At 36.5% G+C, this 19,501-nt stretch overlaps 1 protein-coding gene across 1 annotated transcript in view; it reads right to left on the bottom strand.

Annotated features, from left to right (window-relative positions):
* The window catches only part of TLN2 (talin 2), a 397,436-nt gene that overhangs the window by 150,349 nt on the left and 227,586 nt on the right, over positions 1–19,501 (bottom strand). The window contains exons 11-12 of the mRNA XM_025038744.1: positions 9,088–9,151; positions 7,959–8,063 (exon numbers count right to left, since the gene is read on the bottom strand). Coding sequence (XP_024894512.1) covers positions 7,959–8,063; positions 9,088–9,151 — 169 coding nt within the window. The remainder of the gene's footprint in view (positions 1–7,958; positions 8,064–9,087; positions 9,152–19,501) is intronic.

A 19,501-nucleotide genomic window follows, 5' to 3' on the forward strand; every position in this document is an offset into this window, starting at 1 on the left:
GGCAGGAGTGTGCTGCATACTAATAAATATTTTCTATTAATTTTCAAAGCATCCCCTAAACGTTGGTAATCATCATCATCATCTCCATTTTGAAGCGACCAGCAACGCTCCCAAAGCGGAGAGTAGTGAGTTGTAAGGCCACGATTAGAACACAAATTTGAGCTCAAAAACATCTCTGATTTCAGAAACAGACTGTCTACCACAGTGAACTTCTTTTAGTGGAAGCAATTAGAAAAAATGAAAAAAAAAATCTCCTCTCAACTCCCCCCACGGCAGTTCATAAATTGTCAGATGCTAAGGTACCAGCACACTTCCAGCTTCCTCTCCGGAAAAGGAGACAACAGCATCGGGAACCTGTGTGGGTATCTGAGGAGGGGAACATGGCACTGTAACAATCTCCTAGTCCTTACAAAGAACAGTGAGTCAGATTCTTTGTGAAGAGAGGCCGGTTCCACAAGGGGCGAAATCAATATAGGTGGATGATGCCAGTTAGTCTAATTTGGCTTCAAGAGCCACATAGAGACAGACGGAGAGACTCGAGGCAGCCAGTTTAGTCATACAGGTTTGGCACCAGCCCAGCTGCTGGGACCAGGAAGGAGATCAGTGATAAAATATGGTTTGCAGCTGTTGCCTTCCTTCCTTCCCATCTGCACCTCCCCAGTGAGAAGCTTTGGGGTGAGGGATTGCCCCGACTCCAGTGGAGATCAATCTGGCCTGGGAGAGGAAGCCACGGTGAAAAAGCAAAGGACTTACAGTGGGCATTTCATTAAAAGGTCACAATTGGGGGGCAGAGTTGGAGGGTATATAAGGAACTCAGAAAATACTGTAACTCGACAGCAGAGACCACCATCAAAGGACAAAATTATTTCAGCACCTACCCCTAAAAAATGCAGATTAGCTGGAGAAACTTCAAAGAGCGGATGGTGCAGCTCTTATTTCTTTCATGGCAGAAAGGGATGGCTGTTTAAGAGCAAAACTGTGTTAAAGTTCCTATCTATTATCCATCTTTTTCTAAAAGCAGTTGGCAACTCATGATTCTGAGATGCTCTAAATGCCCTCTGTGATGCTTTTACAGTTCAGGGGAGAATAAGGTCAGCTCCCCAGGTACCTCACCTCAAGGCTCTAATTGTGGCTACAGAGAAAGTTCAAAGGGAAATTTAGAAGTAAAAAAGTTTATACAGAATTTTTTGGAATGCAACAAGATCCTCTGCAGGTCACGGAAGCTGCCTTACCACTGCTTATGGGTTTTGATTAGCAGATTATAAGATGCAGAAGTCAATAAAAGGAAAACTGGACATTTATAACTACCATTTATAGAGCTCTTACATGCAACAGTCCTCTTTTCTAAATTATCTCATTTAAACCTCATTAAAAGTCACAATTATACAGGTGAGCAAACAGGCTTAGAGATGGAAGGTAAAGTAAGTTATCCAATGTTAAACCAACTGGCAAAGGCAGAATCTAAACTCATATTTTTCTTTTCAAAGCATATGTCCCTAGCCACTGAGAATACTGCCACATAATGCTATTCCCTGTGGATTCATTATAGGGCTTACAGACATTCTCTGTATCTGGGTCAGCAAACTAGCCAGTGCTAAATCAAGCTTTTTGCCCATTTTTTAATGGCATGAGAGCTAAGAGTGAATTTTTAAATGGTTGAATAAAAGAAAAAGAGGAATAATATTTTGAGAGATGTGAAAATTATATGAGATTTAAATTTCAGAGCCCATAAATCAAGCTTCACAGCAACATAAGCACACTTTCATTTACATAATGCCTACAGCTGCTTTCACACTACAAGGGCAGAGCTGAGTGGTATGGCTGGCAAAGCCTAAGATATTTACTATTGGTCCCTTTACTAAAAATGTTTGTCAACCCCTGCTAGAGGTCATGGACACTAAGAGCCAATTAAAAGTTGAAAAGACTCAAGAGCCAGAGATTAGGAAGGTATGGGAAGAGTTAAGGGGCTGGGCTAACCTAAAATTTATCAAATATTCTTACCCTCCAGGTACTACACTTGTTTTCATACATTAGTTCACTTAATCTTCATTAGGGCTCTGTAAGAAATTATCGTTACCATTTTCCAGATGAAGAAACTGAGATTTAGGGAGGCTAGGTATGTCTCTCTAGGTCATACGTGTTTCTGCTATTTCTCAAACAGGTGTATATTGCCATCCTGGATTCTCGGTCAATCTTCCTGACTTCAACACCCGAGCACTTTCTATTATAACAATATAATGTATAACACTGAATGTTAGGACAAAATGTACATAAATATAGAAGAAAATATGATGGAATACTATCCGGCAATAAAAGGGATGGACAATTGATATACGTTATGACTTGGATGGATCTCAAGGGAATTATACTAAGTGAAAATGTGAATCCCAAAAGGTTACATATTGCATGATTCCATTTATAAGCATTCTTTTTTTTTTTGTTTTCTTTTTTCAGTTATAGTTGACACACAATATTAGTTTCAAGCATACAACACAGCAATTACATATTTATATATCTTACAAAGTCATCACCCTGATAAATCTAGTACCCATCTGATACCATAGTTATTACAATAGTACTGACTATATTCCCCATCCTATAGTCTACATCTCTATGACTATTTTGTAACTACCAATTTGTACCCCTGAATCCCTTTTCCCCCTTCACCCATCCTCCCACTCCCTAATCTAACAACTATCAAAATGTATAGGGCATTCTTGAAATAAAATTGTTGAGATGAACAACAGATCAGTAGTTGCCAAAGGTTAAGGGCCATGGGAAGGGAGTAGGAGGTGGGGAGAAGCAGGAAAAGACAAGTGTTCATGGCCATACCAGGGTAGCACAAGGGATCCTTTTGGTGATGGAACAGAGTTCTATATTTGGCTATGGTAGTGGTTACATGAATCGATGTGATAAAATTTCACAAAACACACACACACAATTGAGTACATGTAAAACATGAAATCTGAGCAAGATCTGTGGATTGCATAAATGTAGATTTCCTGATTGTGGTATTATACTATAGTTACCATTGGGGGAAACTTGATGGAAGGTACAGGAGACTTCTCTGTATATTTTTTAACATCTTTATTGAGATATAATTCACATACCATACAATTCACCCAGTTAAAATATATGATTCAGTGGATTTTGGTATATTTACAGTTCTGTGCAACTATCACAACAGTCAACATAAGAACATTTTCATCACCTCAAAATAAAAAAAAAAATCCTGTACCTTTAGCTATCACTCTCCTATCCCCTTCCACTCCACCTCATTCCCAAGCAACTTTCTGTCTCTATACATTTGCCTATTCTGGACATTTCATATTAGTGGAATGATATTGTATATGGTATTTTGTGATGAGTTACTTTCACTTAGCATAATGTTTACAAAGTTACTCATTGTGTAGCGTGGGTCAGTACACGTCATTTCTTTTGGCCAAATGATATTGCACTGTATGGACATACCACACATTGTTCATTCATGTATCAGCTGATGAACGCTTGGGTTGTTTCCACCTTTGGGCTGAACACTGCTATAAACATTCATGGACAACATTTTTTTGTGAACGTGTGCCTTGAATTCTCTTTGGTATATACACCTAGGAGTGAAACTGTTAGGTCATATGATATTCCTATGTTTAATCACTTGAGAAACTTACAGACCATTTTCTAAAGAGTCTGCACCATTTTACATTTCAGCCAGCAGGGTAGGAGGGCTCCAATTTCTTTATGTTCTCATCCACAATCCAGTAATTATCTGACTTTTTGATTCTCTGCATTTTTACAACTTCCTGTGAATCTATAAATATTTCAAATAGTTTAAAAAAATGACTGTGTATCTTATTATTAAGTATCATAGCAATAAATAATTTTGTTCATTCATTTCCTACGTATACTTAAAATTTTTTTTTTAAAATATCTTACTGCATTTTCCAGAACTTCCAAAGCAATGTTGAAGGTTAAGAGGATGTTAAAGGGTAACTTGTTCTGATGCCAATTTTTATAGGTTTCTCGCTAGCATTTCTCTATTAAGTAGGATATTGACATTAGGTTTGAAATATTGTCATGTTGAAGTACACTTATATTCTAGCATTTTAAAGAAAAGTTTTTAAAAGAATGGGTGCTGAATTTTATCAAACACCTCAGTGGCTTTATATAAAATGATTATGCGAAGCCATCTTTTTCCCCCCAGCTTTACTGAAATATAATTGAAATATAATATTTGAAAGTTTATGGTATACAATGTAATGATTTGATATACGTCTATATTGCAAAATCATTATCACAATGAGGTTAGTTATATCCTTCATCTCATATAATTAGCATTTTTGTTATTACACTGAGAACATTTAAGATTTACTCTCTCAGCGACTTTCAAGCATATAATGCAGTATTGTTAACTATAGTCACCATGCTGTACATTAGATCCCCAGAACTCATTCCTCTTATAACTAAAAGTTTCTACCCTCTGATCAACATCTCATTTTCCCCACCCCAGCCCCTGGCAACCACCGATCTACTCTGTTTCTATGATTTCAGCTTTTAAAAATTCCACATATAAGTAGGATCATGAAGTATTTGTCTGACTTATTTCACTTGACATAATGCCCTCCAGGTTCATCCATGTTTTGCAAATGGCAGGGTTTCCTTTTCTATGACTGAATATTACTATATATGATATACATAATAAGCACACACACATTTTTATTTGTTTGTTGATGGATACTTAGGTTGTTTCCATATCTTGGCTAGTATGAATAATGCTGTAAGAAACATGAGGGTGAGGATATGTCTTTGAGACAGTGACTTTACTTCTTTTGGATAAATATCCAGAAGTGATTGTACCAACTTACATTTCCACCAACAGTGCATAATGGGCACAAGGGCACCCTTTTCTCCACATCGTCACATTTTTCATCTCTTATCTTTTTGATAATAGCCATTCTAACTAGTGTGAGGCGAAATCTTATTGCGGTTTTGATTTGCATTTCCCTGATGATTAGTGATGATGAGCATCTTTTTATGTTGGCCATTCACATATCTTCTTAGGGAAAACATCTATTCAGGTCCCTTGCCCATTTTTTAATCAAATTGCTTGTTTGCTATTGAGCTGTATGAGTTCCTACATATTTTGCATATTGTTCCTTTATCAGATAGATGGCTTGCAAATATTTTCTCCCATTCTGTAGGCTGTCTTTTCAATTTATTAATGGTTTCTTTCTTGCGCAGAAGCTTTTTAGTTTGATGTAGTCCCACTTGATTTTTGCTTTTGTTGCCTATGCTTTTGATGTCACATCCAAAATACCATTGCCAAGACCACAGTGAAAGAGATTTTCCTTAATGTTTTCTTCCATATATGGGTTCAAGTCTTACAGGTCTTTAAGTCCTTAATCCATTTTTATGAATGGTGTAAGGGTCCAATTTCATTCTTTTGTACGTGAATGTCCAGTTTTTCCAACACCATTTATTGAAGAGACTGTCTTTCTCCATTGTATATTCTTGGCTCCCTTTGTCAAATGTTAGTTGCTGATTTGTATGGGTTTATTTGCAGGTTCTTCATCCTGTTTCATTGGTCTATGCATCTGTTTTTATACTAGTACCATACTGTTTTCGATTACTATAGCTTTGTAATACAGTTTGAAATGAAGTGTGATGCTTTTAGCTTTGTTCTTTCTCGAGATTGCTTTGGCTATTTATTTGAGGTATTCTGCGGTTCCATACAAATTTGAGGGTTTTTAAAAAAAATTTCTTTGAAAAATGCCATTGGAATTTTGATAAGAATTACGTTGAATCTGTATATGGCTTTGGGTAATATGGACATTTTAACAATATTAACTCTTGATTCATGAACATGGGATATCTTTCCATTTATTTGTGTCTTTAATTTCTTCCATCAACATCTTATAGTTTGTCATGTACAGATCTTTCATTTCCTTGGTGAAATTTATTCCTAAGAATTTTATTTATTTATTTTTTTGATGCTATTGTAAATGGGGTTTTCTTTATTTTTTCTCAGATAGTTTATTCTATATGAAGTCATCTTATTAGACCTATTTATCTGATTTACTAGTATCATTAATTTATAACACTGAATTATTCCTAAATTCTCAGCTGTACTAGTCTTAAAATAGGGCAACTATGGCCAAGTAAGATATAGTAAAATCAATTTAAAGATAAAATGTATACTAAATAGGACGATTGAGCAAAGAATTAAAGTGAGCAGTGTTTTCATTTTTATTTTGTGAGAGAAAATAAAAACTAAAATTTGAATATCTAATAAGTACATGAATGTTGTCAGAGCCGCCTATCCCCTTGACCCTGATTTCTCTTCAAAGACATGTAATTTAAAAAAGAGAGAAAGGAGAGAGGAAAGAAGGAAATTTCAATTATTTCTTAAATACTTTTATAACAGAAAAATCTTCATTTGACCAAATCTTCAAGACCCTGTAATAACCAGAACATCTGTGCTCTACCTCAAATTATCCTATTGGCCATGGACAAATTTTTCTCAGGTGCTAAATTGTCTTTTGAGAAGAATTTTTTTTTCTGCAGTTTGCTATTCAATTTCTCTTGCTTCCTAATTACATGTAGTTTGTTGTGTGCTATTTATTTTTCTAAATTTACTTAACTACATGCGCATCACTGAAACGAATTGCATGTGAAATCTGATGATATTAATGGAAAAAGATGTGAACACAACAAATGAATTTCATAAATGAAGGACTAGAAAAAACTCAACAGATGGAAAATGATGCCAATATCAGTGGACATGCTGAAAATTTGTTTAATCTCTGTCCTTATGAGGCGCTGGAATTCATCTGCCACCTGTTGCCCTTCAAAATAATGAATAAAAAGCAGCTTATTCTTCTAAAACAAGCAGATCTCGTTGGGGTGGGGAGCTAGGAAGGTGAATGCAGGTCAAACAAGGTCACCCTAGCTATGGTAGCGTAGCCCAGTGGTTGGGAACACAGGCTTTGGAGTCAGAGAGATCTGACTTCAAGTCCTTTTGGCTCCGGCTGAATCATTTCACCTTCCTGTGTTTCTGTTTTGTCATTTTTAAAAAGAAGTTAATAGTAATAGTTCTACCACTGTGTTGCTGGTAGATATAATGAGAAATGCCTGGCATATAATTATAATATTATTAATATTGGGAAGTAGAGTCATTATTACCTAGAAGGCATCAGCACCATTCAAAAATTCATCGATAGGTTAAAACTCCCACTAAATATAAGAGACTCAACTTCTAAGTTATCTTTCTTAAAAACAAAGTAATTCACCTATGTTTTTTCATTTGCCTGGGTCTGAGATATTCTGGCATAAAATTGAGAGCTATTTGAAGAAAAAGATGGATTAAAATAGAATATGTGGGCTCAGGGTTTGCAAAGGAGAAATGAAGCTAATGGAAGGGTTTATCAGTCAGTAAGAACACATCTATCAAGGGCTTCTCTCTGAAATTCACAGGTTGAGTTTAAAAGTCCTACCTCTTTCGTTTTAGTAGGAAGACAAACAATTTTGATGAAAACAGATCTAAATGCCATGGAAATCCCAAAGTCCATCTTCAAGTATACACAATAAGTTTCATATTTATCACAAGAATTTGATTTGGTCTGCAGTAGTCAACAATCTTCACTTAGTTCAAAGCACCCTTGAGAGACATTCTCAGGAGAAAGTCATACTGAGTAAAAGAGAACACGGCCCTTCAGGAACTTTATAGCAGTGGCAGTGAGCCAAGCCAAGACACAGCTGCCTGTGGAGGGCAGCCAGGCTCACTCACCAGCTTCAGAGCTTATCCTTCATGTCTGGCCCACAGCTAAATGTGGGTCACCATTGTCCAGATGCTATATTTGCAAATTCTAGGCATCTCGGAACAACAAATCAACCTTAAGAGCAAACACTTTAACAAAAGCAAAAGAGGTGGCAGAAGCAAACACCCTCCACTGTGCCCAACTCACCTTCACCAGGAAAAAGGACACACCGTATGTCCGGAGGGACCGAGCAAGTTTGACGTACTTGACTTTGGCTTCTATTTCATTCATCTCTCCACAGTTCTTATGCTCCTGTAAAGTTGATAGGAGCAAGGACCAGTTATTGCAGCTCTGCTAGGAGGTGGACTTGGTGAGAGGTAGTAACTATATGTGGTGCACATATAGTGGCTACAACTGATATTTGTGTAGGGGACCCCTCCATGACACTTGTTCCTGCTAGTGTCAGAGCACACAGAAGGTTGTAATGCAGGGCTTCTTAACTAGAATTTCAGCCCATATTCCTCCAGATTTCACAACTATATGCGACAAATCATGCATTTGCAGTGTGCAGGAACAGGGTCTATAATTGTAATGCAATTTTCAAAAGACTCCATGTCCCAAAAGGTTCAGAACCAACACTTTAAATGAGTGCTAGAAAAATGGTCTTATCTAGGAGAGGCAGCATTCTAACATCCATCCAAAATATGTAGTTTTCCAAAGAGCAATTTTTTTACAAATGCCTGTACATCACAGCACTTAGAAACAATACTGGATAAAAAAATATATGTTTTATACACATGAAACTTATATTTCAACTTACATTTCAACACTAAAGAAGACTTCGAAGTTTTAGATTTACCTGAGTGATTGTTTCATGACAAAGTTGATGATAGAGCTTTTCTTACTGGTTGACTAGAATAGACAACTCTCTAACTCTTACAATAAACCTGGATTTTTAAAAGGTACTAGTTCCCAAATCTTAGCTTCAAAAAGCAAATCTAAGAACAAAGCATCAACTTGTAGCTTCTTCTTCAGTTCATTTCAATGGCAAATCACCTTGTTTTAATGCTACAAAGATAATGCCCTCGAAATTAAATGTGCGCACATTTTTTTTTTTTCCAGAAGAGTTAAGTAACCTTTGGCAAGAAGGTATGGATTAAGATAATAAATCTGCCCAAAGTAGAACTGTCAGCTTCTTTACTCTTGAGCCACTAATCATTTATTATATAAGCAGAGTACATGTACGGGTTACAAAACGATCATGTGCAGAGGCCCATCTCACATTAATAAATGAGGAGAGGGAGTGAGCAGAATAATAAATTTACATTCCCAATACCTGAAATATTCTCTTTTCAGCTCCTCTCTGCTTGATATATTCTTTGGGCAAGAATTCCTTTAAACTGAGAGAGAGAAAGGAAAAAAGTTAAGGCATGCATTATGTTCTATGATGAGAAGACAAGATTTTTTTTGTAAAACAGTTAAGTCATTAACTCTCCCAGTATTTTCTAATATAATTAGTAACAAACTGCCACATCTCACAATGCACTTAAATAGGACACAAATATAAAACCAGTCTGATAAAAAGGGCCAAACTAACATAGTTAAATAAGAAAAACTTCCAGGAAAAATTGTAAAGTGACTGCAAAAGGCACAAGAATGTACAGCGTGTTATCCTTTGTATGAAAGGGAGGAAATACTTTTCATTTTATATTGTTAATATGTATTTTTAAAACAATAGAAGGATATGCCTAGTACTAATAAAAATGATTCTATATGAGAAGAAGGGAAAAACAGAGAGAGAGAGGAACAAGGATGAAAACTAAACCTAAACAAACTAAAACAAACTTAACAGTACGTTAAGTTGACAGCATAACTACAGAGGGAAAAATGACTTCAGGTAACATTAAAACAGTCTTTTCAGTATACATCCCTAGTGAGATATATCTTAAAGATAAAATAGACTACAGTAGACTTGTTAAATATTGATACCATTACTTTAAAATTAACACTCTCCCTTCTCCTATATATATACACACACACTATAAAATTAAGATTTATATAAGCTGTTATACATAATTAAGATAGAGTAATTGTTAGTTGTTAGTAACCAAGGTTTTAGGGGATAAAAGAAATAAAAATATAAAGCAAAAAAAGTTAAAACCCTGCAATCTTTCATTTGATTTCAAAGTACTGACCTGCATATCTGATTCATTTTTCTTTTTTTGAAAAATATATTTTCTAGTTGTGCACTCTTAGGAGGTTAAGGACAAGACAACCTTGTGGCAATAAGCACCCCCAGCATCTTGGCCAGGGGGTCTTTAAATACAATCTCCACTAAAAGAAATCAGAGATCCTTGGAGAAATGACTGCTCTTAGCTCTAGGGCAGGAAATGCATAAAATTTTCCTGGGCTTCTTATGCCTGAGATCAAGGAAGCTAACAAAATGACTGGAGCCAACACCAAGGAATAACCATTGGCCAAAAGAGTACAATTTTTAAAACCTTATACAAAAGAAAAGAGAACAGTATAATGGACCCATAATCCAGCTTAACAATTATAATTCACGACCATTCATGACTTATCTACTCTTTACCCATGTCCCCACCCCTGATGGGGCAATTTGAGAATCAGAAAGAATGATCACTGCAATGGATAAAAACACAGACATATAAAAATCCATAAAGATCCTTTAAAATAGTCATCGATCCCTTTAAGAAGTTGCAAGGGCACTGACTCATATGCAAACCGATAAAAAAAAAAAGAAACGAAGCTGATAAATGCAGAAGAAATAATAGAAGTTAAAAAGCATTATTTTACAACTTTTAATAAGCAATAGATTAAAACAAGCATGAGTAGCTGCTAAAACCAGTAAGTGACATGTTAATGAGTAACTTTACGATATCTGAGTCAGTCTGATCCAAACCCCACTGATCAATTTCAATATTGATAAAAGTGGAATAACCAGACAACATATGCCTCCTGACTGATGCAACAGGAAGTACACAGCAGCACCTGGGAAGTATCCTTTACAATAAATAAAGCATAAGTAAATATATAATTGAAACTCTAAGATCTAAATATTAGTTTACAAAAAAAGAGATAGAAGAACATGGTAAGTAATACCACCAGGATACGATCAGACAAATCTCAACATAGGAAATTCTATAAAAATGACCCAAGTTCCTCACAAATAAATGGCTTGGTAGTAAAGTGAAAGTAACGGATTGAGTTTTAAGAAACAGATCTACTACAAAACTATAGTAACAGTGAAGCACTGACATAAGAATAGACATATAGGTCAATGGAATAGAATTGAGTCCAAAAATTAACCATTTCCTTTATAGTCAATTGATTTTTTTAAAAATTATAGTTAACATAAAATATTATGTTAGTTTCAGGTGTACAATATTGTGATTTGATATTTATATATCTTATGATGTGCTCACCACACTCAGTGTAGTATCCCTCTGCTACCATAACAGATTTTCAACAAGGATTCCAAAACACTTCAGTGTGGGGAGAAAACAGTTTTTGTTAACAAATGGTGCTGAGACAACTGGATATCCACATGTGTAATAATGAAATTGGAACCCCCTTCCTCACACCATACACAAAAATTAACTCAAAATAGATTACAGACCTAAATATAAGAGCTGAAACTATAAAACTCTTAGAATAAAATATAGGAGTAAATCTATATGATCTTGGGTTAGGCAAAGACATTTTAGATAAAACACGAAAAGCATATGAATCAAAAGAAAAAATAGATAAACTGGACTACAAAATTAAACATTTCAAAATGCAAATAATGCCATCGGGAAGTGCAAAGGCTACCCACAGGAGAAAATATTTGCAAATTATATAACTGATAAAGGACTTGTATCCAGAATATATAAAAATGTTTACTACTAAAATAATAAAAAGACAATCCAATATAAAAATAGACAAAGGACTTGGATATTTCTCCAAAAAAGATACGCAAATAGCAAAAAGCACATGAAAACATGGTCAACATCAGTAGCCATCAGGGAAATGCAAAGAAAAAACACATTTCTGGTAGGAATGTAAAATGGTGCAGCTGCTGTTGGAAACAATTTGGTAGTCCCCCAAAATATTAAACAGCAATTATACTTCCACATATCTACCTAGGAAAAATGAAAATATACTACTACATAAACATTTGTATATGAATGATCACGGTATTATTATAATAGCCAAAAAGTGGAAACAACTCAAAGTCTATTAACTGTATAATCTGAAAATGGGTTTATTCATAAAATGCAACATTATTTGGGAAAAAAAAAAAGAATTAAGTATAATACATGCTCCAACATGGAAAATTTGTGCTAAGTGAAAGAGGCCAAGACCACAAATTGTATGACTCTATTTATATGAAAGGTCCAGAATAGGCAAATCTATAGAGACAGTAAAGATTAGTGGTGGCAAAGGCTGGGAATGGGAAACTGGGGAGTGACTGCTAATGGATTGAGATTTTAGGAAGGACAAAAATGTTCTAAAATTAGATTGTGGTGAAGGTTGCACAATCTTGTGAATACACTAAAAACACTAAATTGTACACTTTGAATGGGTGAATTGTATGTTATATAAACTATATCCCAATATAATTGTTTAAAAACTCATATCAACCAAATAGAATATGTAGGCCTTGTTTGGATCCTGAACCAAGTATTTTGTATGACATTGAGACAGTGGGAGAAAACTTAACACAGACTGGGTATTAGATACACACTGAAGATGAATAATAAAGAATTGTTGCTAATTTTGTTGGGTGTTACAATGGATTTGCAGTTGTCTGTTGTAAAAAAAATTTTTTTTTCATAGAAATATACTTAAGTAAAGATGAAATGACATGCTGTCTGAGATTTGCCTTAAAATATTCTAGCATAAAGTAGGAGGGAGGGGGCAGGGCAGGGCAGGTCTAGATTCTAGCTACATTAAGACTTGAATAATGTTGCCTGGTCAATTTGTGAACTACCTCTAGACAAAAGTTTTAAGTACCTTTCCTGGAATTCATGGATCTAGGTCTTAGGACTGGCAGAACACTCTGGCCCTACCAAGAAAGCCCAAGTCTGTCAGAAGGAAGGATCTTAGAAATAGCCAAGCAGCAGCACTGCAGACGTTATAACTATCATAAGCAACTCTGTGGACAAAAATGAATGATTCAGAGAACTGGAAGGCACCCATGTCACAAATGAGGAAGCTGAGTCAAAGAGAGGTAAGGTGACTTAGCTGAGATCACAGGACTTGTTAGTAGCAGGGAGTTTCTGACTTCCCAGACCATGAGCAGATCCACCTAACACAGCTGTTGTAGGCTTCCCCCAGGAGTACACTTAAAATGATAATGATGCAGCATACTGAGTGGACCACTGCTGTGGGCCTCTGAACAGTTACTCCTATGCATTCAAAAAAGAGAGACCTGGTGAAAGTTACCAAAAGCACCCAAAAAAGAGCCCCGTGCCAAACCCCCTCAGAACAATTGACTGTTACTAGAACACCAGATGGTGCCCGGAGGCCAGGCCGAGGAAGAATATCCTGGGCATTTATGGCAAGAAAGTTCTGAGCAGCAACAAACTGCCCTCGATTTAAACTCTGCAAACTAACCCTCTCATTCTTTACTAAGTACTGAATCTCTCATTCTTTAGTAGGTACTGAAAACGACATCCAGAAGCTTACACTAAGAGGTGTTACCCCTGGTACTGCAAGAGTTGGTTTGGGGGAGCTTATTGTAAGGTATGTTAAAATATGAAGTAAATGTGTGTGCACATGTGTGGCATGTATTTTCCCCCAGTAAATCAGCAAAGTGCATGATGTCAGCACAAAGCTGGAAGGAGCAGGCAGCCTGTCATCACCACCTGCCAGGCGGCAGTGCAGCAGTTCCAGCCCAGTCGTTGTTTTGATTATCAAACCTGAGTTTGGTAGGTTCCTAACCATCTGGGACACGCACGCAAGTGAAATCTGTCAGCCTTCTCTGAGGAAACAGGTCAGAGTGTCACACCTGATGAGAAATTTTTCTTCTAATTAAGCAAGCTCTGGACAAGCCAAGTCCCTCCCACTGTCCCCGTAGGTATTCCCACCTTAAAAGGGCAGTTCTCAATCAGGCCTGCAATTAGACTTCACTCTTCCTTAAAAACCTACTGCCAGCTTTTTAAGTAACACCTTTTTTGAGTGCAGTAATAATAGGTCCTCCACTTCCCTAAGATGTTAGATAAGTTAGAGCTCTTCTTACTCTCTAAGATGCCTGAGATGTTGAAAGCTTGTAGTCCACAGACTCCTCTCTCATCCCTCTTCTGCTCTGGCCAAGTTAGCTGTATTCGTTCTCCAATCTTGCTGCTGGCTGTATATCATATGATTATGTAATAAACCAACGAAGTCTATAAACTGCTAACATAGTACAAAAAGGGAGCTAGTGAATGCTTCCTAAAAGTAAATACTTATAAAAGTTATTAAATTAGATGTAGGTGAGACAACTGAAAAGAAATAAATTATAAAAATCTTCAGATTGCTTCACAATTGTCTTTAAATTCTCTCCTAGATGATGGGGTTCATACAAGAAAGACAATGTAGAACTCCAACCAGGAGAACCCTCACAAAGAAGAAAACTTGGTCCTGAAACGGAATATTGGCAAATGAACGTATAAGCTGAAAGTTAAAATACAGGGTTTCAGAGAGGTAGATATCATGGATTCTGAACTTTAAATTATTTTTTGGATTATCCAACCAACAGTCTAAACCATGTTGATAAAGGGTTGCCACTGTTAACAGCTGCCATTTATTGAAAACCGTCATTTATTGAAAGTCAAATACTGTTTCAAGTGCTTTACATGCATAAATAGATTAGTTAAATTCTAACAAAAGCCCTTGGGGGAAAAAAATCCTAGGTAAATTGCCCACAGTGATAGCCAACAACTTAAGCCTCATCTGTGGGCTCCAGAGACCATGCACTTAGCTACTCAACACCTCAGTCCCTCCTAGTCAAAAGACATAACAGTATTTCAGAACCTTCAGACGAAGAGGAATAAAATAACAGAGACACCCAACCTGATAATGATAATAATGATCATGATGGTGGTAGTTTTTAAGAAATGCCCAGAAACCATTGAATGGGAGTTTAATAAACACATTTAGAGGAACCAGGTCTGGATTCAGATCTAGATGTTCACTAAAATCTCATTTTCTTATATAAAATTTAAGCTGCTTCTACAAGTAATTCCAAAAGAGGTGTTCTAAAGATGTTCTCTGGTCTGGCAATAAGTATACAAGAACATGGGAGGTAGCTATGATTTTGGGAAATGTTAATTGCTTCTCATCTGTCCCAGAACTGCCATGACATAGTTGTAGGACCACAGGTAATTTATTGCCTCTCTAAGCTGGTTTTATCACCCAAAAAGGAGATAGGATCTCTACTTAGGAGTGTTGTTGTTCATCCAAACTGAAACAATGGATGTCCCTCATTTCTGAATGAGGGCATCAATGCAAACACACAAGCAGTGCAATGTCTGCTCAGCATAGGGTGGAGGAATGAAGGGGAGGGAAGGTAAAGAGGTGCGACAGGGACAGTGTCGCTCAAAGGACACTGCAACACTCAGGTTTCTTGGGTCTAACCTTTATGTTGAATCACCAAATGACTAACCATAACATCTCAAATTTACTATCACGTAAGATTCTCCAAGTGTGGTCCCGGGACCAGTAGCATCAGCACCACCCAGGAATGTGTTTAAAGTGCCAATTTTCAGGCTTCACCCCAAACCTAGTTAAGAGGCTCTGGAGGGGAGGCCCAGCAGTGTGTCCTATAACAACCCTTCTAGATGATTCTGATGTATCCTAAAGATGGAGAACCACTGGTACAGTGGGTTGAAAGCTCTAACAAGAGAATCAGACATACTTGGATTTGAATCCAGACCCAAAGATGAAAACGTCTGTCTCATTGAGAGAATTGGTTAAGTTTTGGTTAACTGAGGTAATGACATGGGTAGAAGGAAGCATTGTTTGAGTTGGGAAACACTTAGGGTGGGAAAAAATGGAAGGTGAAGGTGGCATGGGAGAAGCACGGGAAACGGTCTGGGGACCTATGTCAGTCCCACAGCAGTTCTGTGCTCTTGAACCCGTCCCAGTGCCCTATAGTTTAATGACAGGAATCCGCCTAGAGGTTCAGAGATAGCTCAGGGCTGGATAAATTCAGAGGTTCCTGGTTTGAAAGTTCTGGAGTCTGAAGTGATACCAACCTCAGGAAGCTACTGCTAGAAGGACCACTGAATGGTCGTCACCTCCCAAGATTAATGGAGGCTCTAGAGGAGAGGGTCCCCAAATCCTGGGCTGAAGACCAGTACCGGTCCATGGCCTGTTAGGAACCGGGCCTCACAGCAGGAGGTGAGCATCAGGCCAGCGAGCAAAACTTCTGTATTTACAGCTGCTCCCCAGCGCTAGCATCACCCCTTCAGCTCCACCTCAGATCATCAGGCATTAGATTCTCATAGGAGCACTGGTCCCTGGTGCCCAAAAGGTTGAGAACTGCTGTGTCAGAGCACAGGATGGAAGCAAACAATTAAACTAGTGGAGCGGGTAGAGGTGAGGAATAGGAGGCAAGATCTAGCTGGTGAAGAACAAAAGCAAAAATGCCTGCTTCATTATTAGCTTGAAAACAGAATTTACAGTGAAATTATTCTAACAAAAGCACACGGAAGACTAATTCTGAAGGAAGAATATATGTTTGAACAGGTGCCAAGAGAAAAAACTGACTTAAGACCTCCTACTGTGTCAAAGCTTTGCTTATTGACAGTAGAATTATCTTGTGTTTGAGGGAGAAAATTTCCAAGTCCACTCTAAGTTCTTCCTCGACAGAGATTCAGATCCAGGGTTGTTTTGTTTTCTCAGTAAAATACTTCTGAGGAACATGCAAACAGGTGGAGTGGGCTCTGGTAATCAAGGATGAGATGTTTCCTCAGCCCGTGACCTACCTGCTTTCCCCTTAATAACTAAACCATTTATTCCTGTAGCGTACAAGTCATAAAACCTGTTCATCACACGTTATATATCCAACCTAAAGTGACTACAAGCTTTTATCACCTCACATACAACTATTGCAACTGTCTTTTTAAAAGAAATGTTAATTGTGGAAATATTTGAAATATACAGAAAAGTATATACCTCATAATTTATATACCTATCACCAAGGATAAAAACATGTTAACATTTTATATTTGCTTTGAGTGCTACCTCTTTCACTCTGTTTAGAAAGAAAGATTACAGATTTAGCTTAAGTCCCACAGCAATCTTCTTTCTCTCTCTAAAGGTAGTCACTTTCTTGTAGTTTTCATGCATATTTCATTATGTTCCTACATCTCCTTGTATCTATAAAGAGTATATTCTATTTCTCTTTAAATTCAACATTTTTAAATTCAACGGATTCATATTCTGAAATGTCTTTTTTTTCTGTAAAGTACTTCAGTGTTTTCATACATTTAAATTTGTGCCCACCTGTTAAACACGAAAAGCTATATCATTATTGATTTTGTGTTCTGAATTACTTATAAGGCTGAATATTTTCCCAAATCTTTAAAAGTCAGTTGAATTTCCTCTTTTCTAAGATGCCTATAGCTATCCTGGGTGATTTTTTCCTTAGAAGATTATTTTTCCTTTTTTAATATTTTCTGGATATTAATTTGTTCTTTGTAGTATACGTTTCAAGTATGCAAATTTCTTATTCCAATCTAGAGCTTCACTCTTAATTTGGTAAAGTATTTTGCCTAATATTTTAATCTTAATAAAGATAAGTTTATCAATCCTTAGAACTCTCATACTGCCCGACATCAATACTACAGTTTTTTCATTACTATAGTTTTGTAAGAAATTGGGATAGTTGAGTGAGTCCTCCATGTATCTTCAATTAGTGTTGGTCATTCTTAGGGATTGACTAGTCCATATTGATTTTTTAATAGTTTTATTGAGCTATCTATATTATCTGAAATAATCTGGGCCCAGTTTTTGTTTTTGATTGGTATATTTTAAACTGATAAGGCAATTGTTTTTCAAGATTATAGATTATCCAGATTTTCTAGTTATCTGTTTTGTCTAGATTATCAATTTTTTTGGCTTCAAGTTTTCATTTCATCCTCTTACGATTTTTAAAATCTCTTTTTCAGAAGTTCCAGCCCATCTTTATAGCTAATGTTTATTTTTGCATTTTCCTTATTTTGTTTTTCTTGTTTCAACTTACCACACTGTTCCTATACTCTAATAATGAGTTGTCAGAAAAAGAAGTGGAAAAAATAATTCCTTTTGCAATTGCAACAAAAATACCTAGGAATAAATCTAACGAAACATGTGAAGGACCTATAAAATGAAAACTATAAGACCCTATTAAAAGAAATCGAAAAAGATACAAAGAGATGGAAAGATATTCCGTGGTCCTCCATTGAAGAATCAACATAGTTAAAATGACCTTATTATCTAAAGCATTATACAGATTTAATGCAACCCCCATCAAAATCTCATCGACATTTTTTAAAGAAATAGAACAAAAGATCACATTTGTGTAGAAGCACAAAAGACCCTGAATCACCAAAGCCATCCTGAGAAAAACGAACAAGGCTGGAGGCTTCACTCTGCCTGACTTCAAATTACACAACAAAGCGACAATAATCAAAATGGCATGGTATTGGCAGAAAAACCAATGGAACAGAATCAAGAGTCTAGAAATAAGCCATGTTTATATGGGCAAATAATTTTCAACAAAAGAGCCAAAAACATACAACGGAGAAAGGAAAGCCTCTTCAATAAATGGTGCTGGGAAAACTGGAAAGCCACCTGCAAAAGAATGAAACTAGACTGTTGTCTATCACCACACACCAAAATTAACTCAAAATGGATTAAGGACCTGAATATATGACCTGAAACAATAAACTGCATAGAAGAAAACAAAGGAACTAAACTCATGGACTTTGGACTTACAGAGGATTTTATGAATTTGACCTCAAAGGCAAGGGAATTAAAGCAAATATAAATGAATGGGACTGCATCAAACTAAAAAGCTTCTGCTCAGCAAAAGAAACTGTCAACAAGGTAAAGAGACAAACTTTCAAATGGGAAAATATATTTGCAAGTAATGCCTCCGATAAGGGCCTAATATTCAAAATATACAAAGAACTCATATGACTCAAAAACAAACAACTCAATTTAAAAATGGACAGAGAACCTGAACAGACGCTTCTTTCAAGAAGACATACAAAATGGCCAATAAACGTGAAAAGATGCTCAACATCGCTAGCTATTAAAGAAATGCAAATCAAAACCACAATGAGATACCATCTTACACCTGTTAGAATAGCTGTTATCAACAGGACAGGTAATAACAAGTGTTGGAGAGGGTGCGAAGAAAAAAGCATCCTCATACACTGCTGGTGGGGCTGCAAGTTGGTACAGTTGCTATGGAAAACAGTTTGGAGGTTCCTCAAGAAACTAAGAATTAATCTATCATATGACCCAGCGATCCTTCTACTGGATATTTATCCCAAAGACTTGAAAACCCATGTCTGAAAAGATATTTGCACACCGAAGTTCATAGCAACATTATTCACAGTGGCCAGGACACGGAAGCAACCGAAGCGTCCTACAATAGATGATTGGCTAAAGAAGCTGTGGTACATTTATATAATGGAATATTACTCAGCCATAAGAAGAGATGAAATACTGCCATTTGCCACAATATGGATGGATGTCGAGACAATCATGAT

Source organism: Pteropus alecto, unplaced genomic scaffold (genome assembly GCF_000325575.1).
Source record: "Pteropus alecto unplaced genomic scaffold, ASM32557v1 scaffold86, whole genome shotgun sequence".
In the NCBI taxonomy this organism is placed as follows: domain Eukaryota; kingdom Metazoa; phylum Chordata; class Mammalia; order Chiroptera; family Pteropodidae; genus Pteropus; species Pteropus alecto.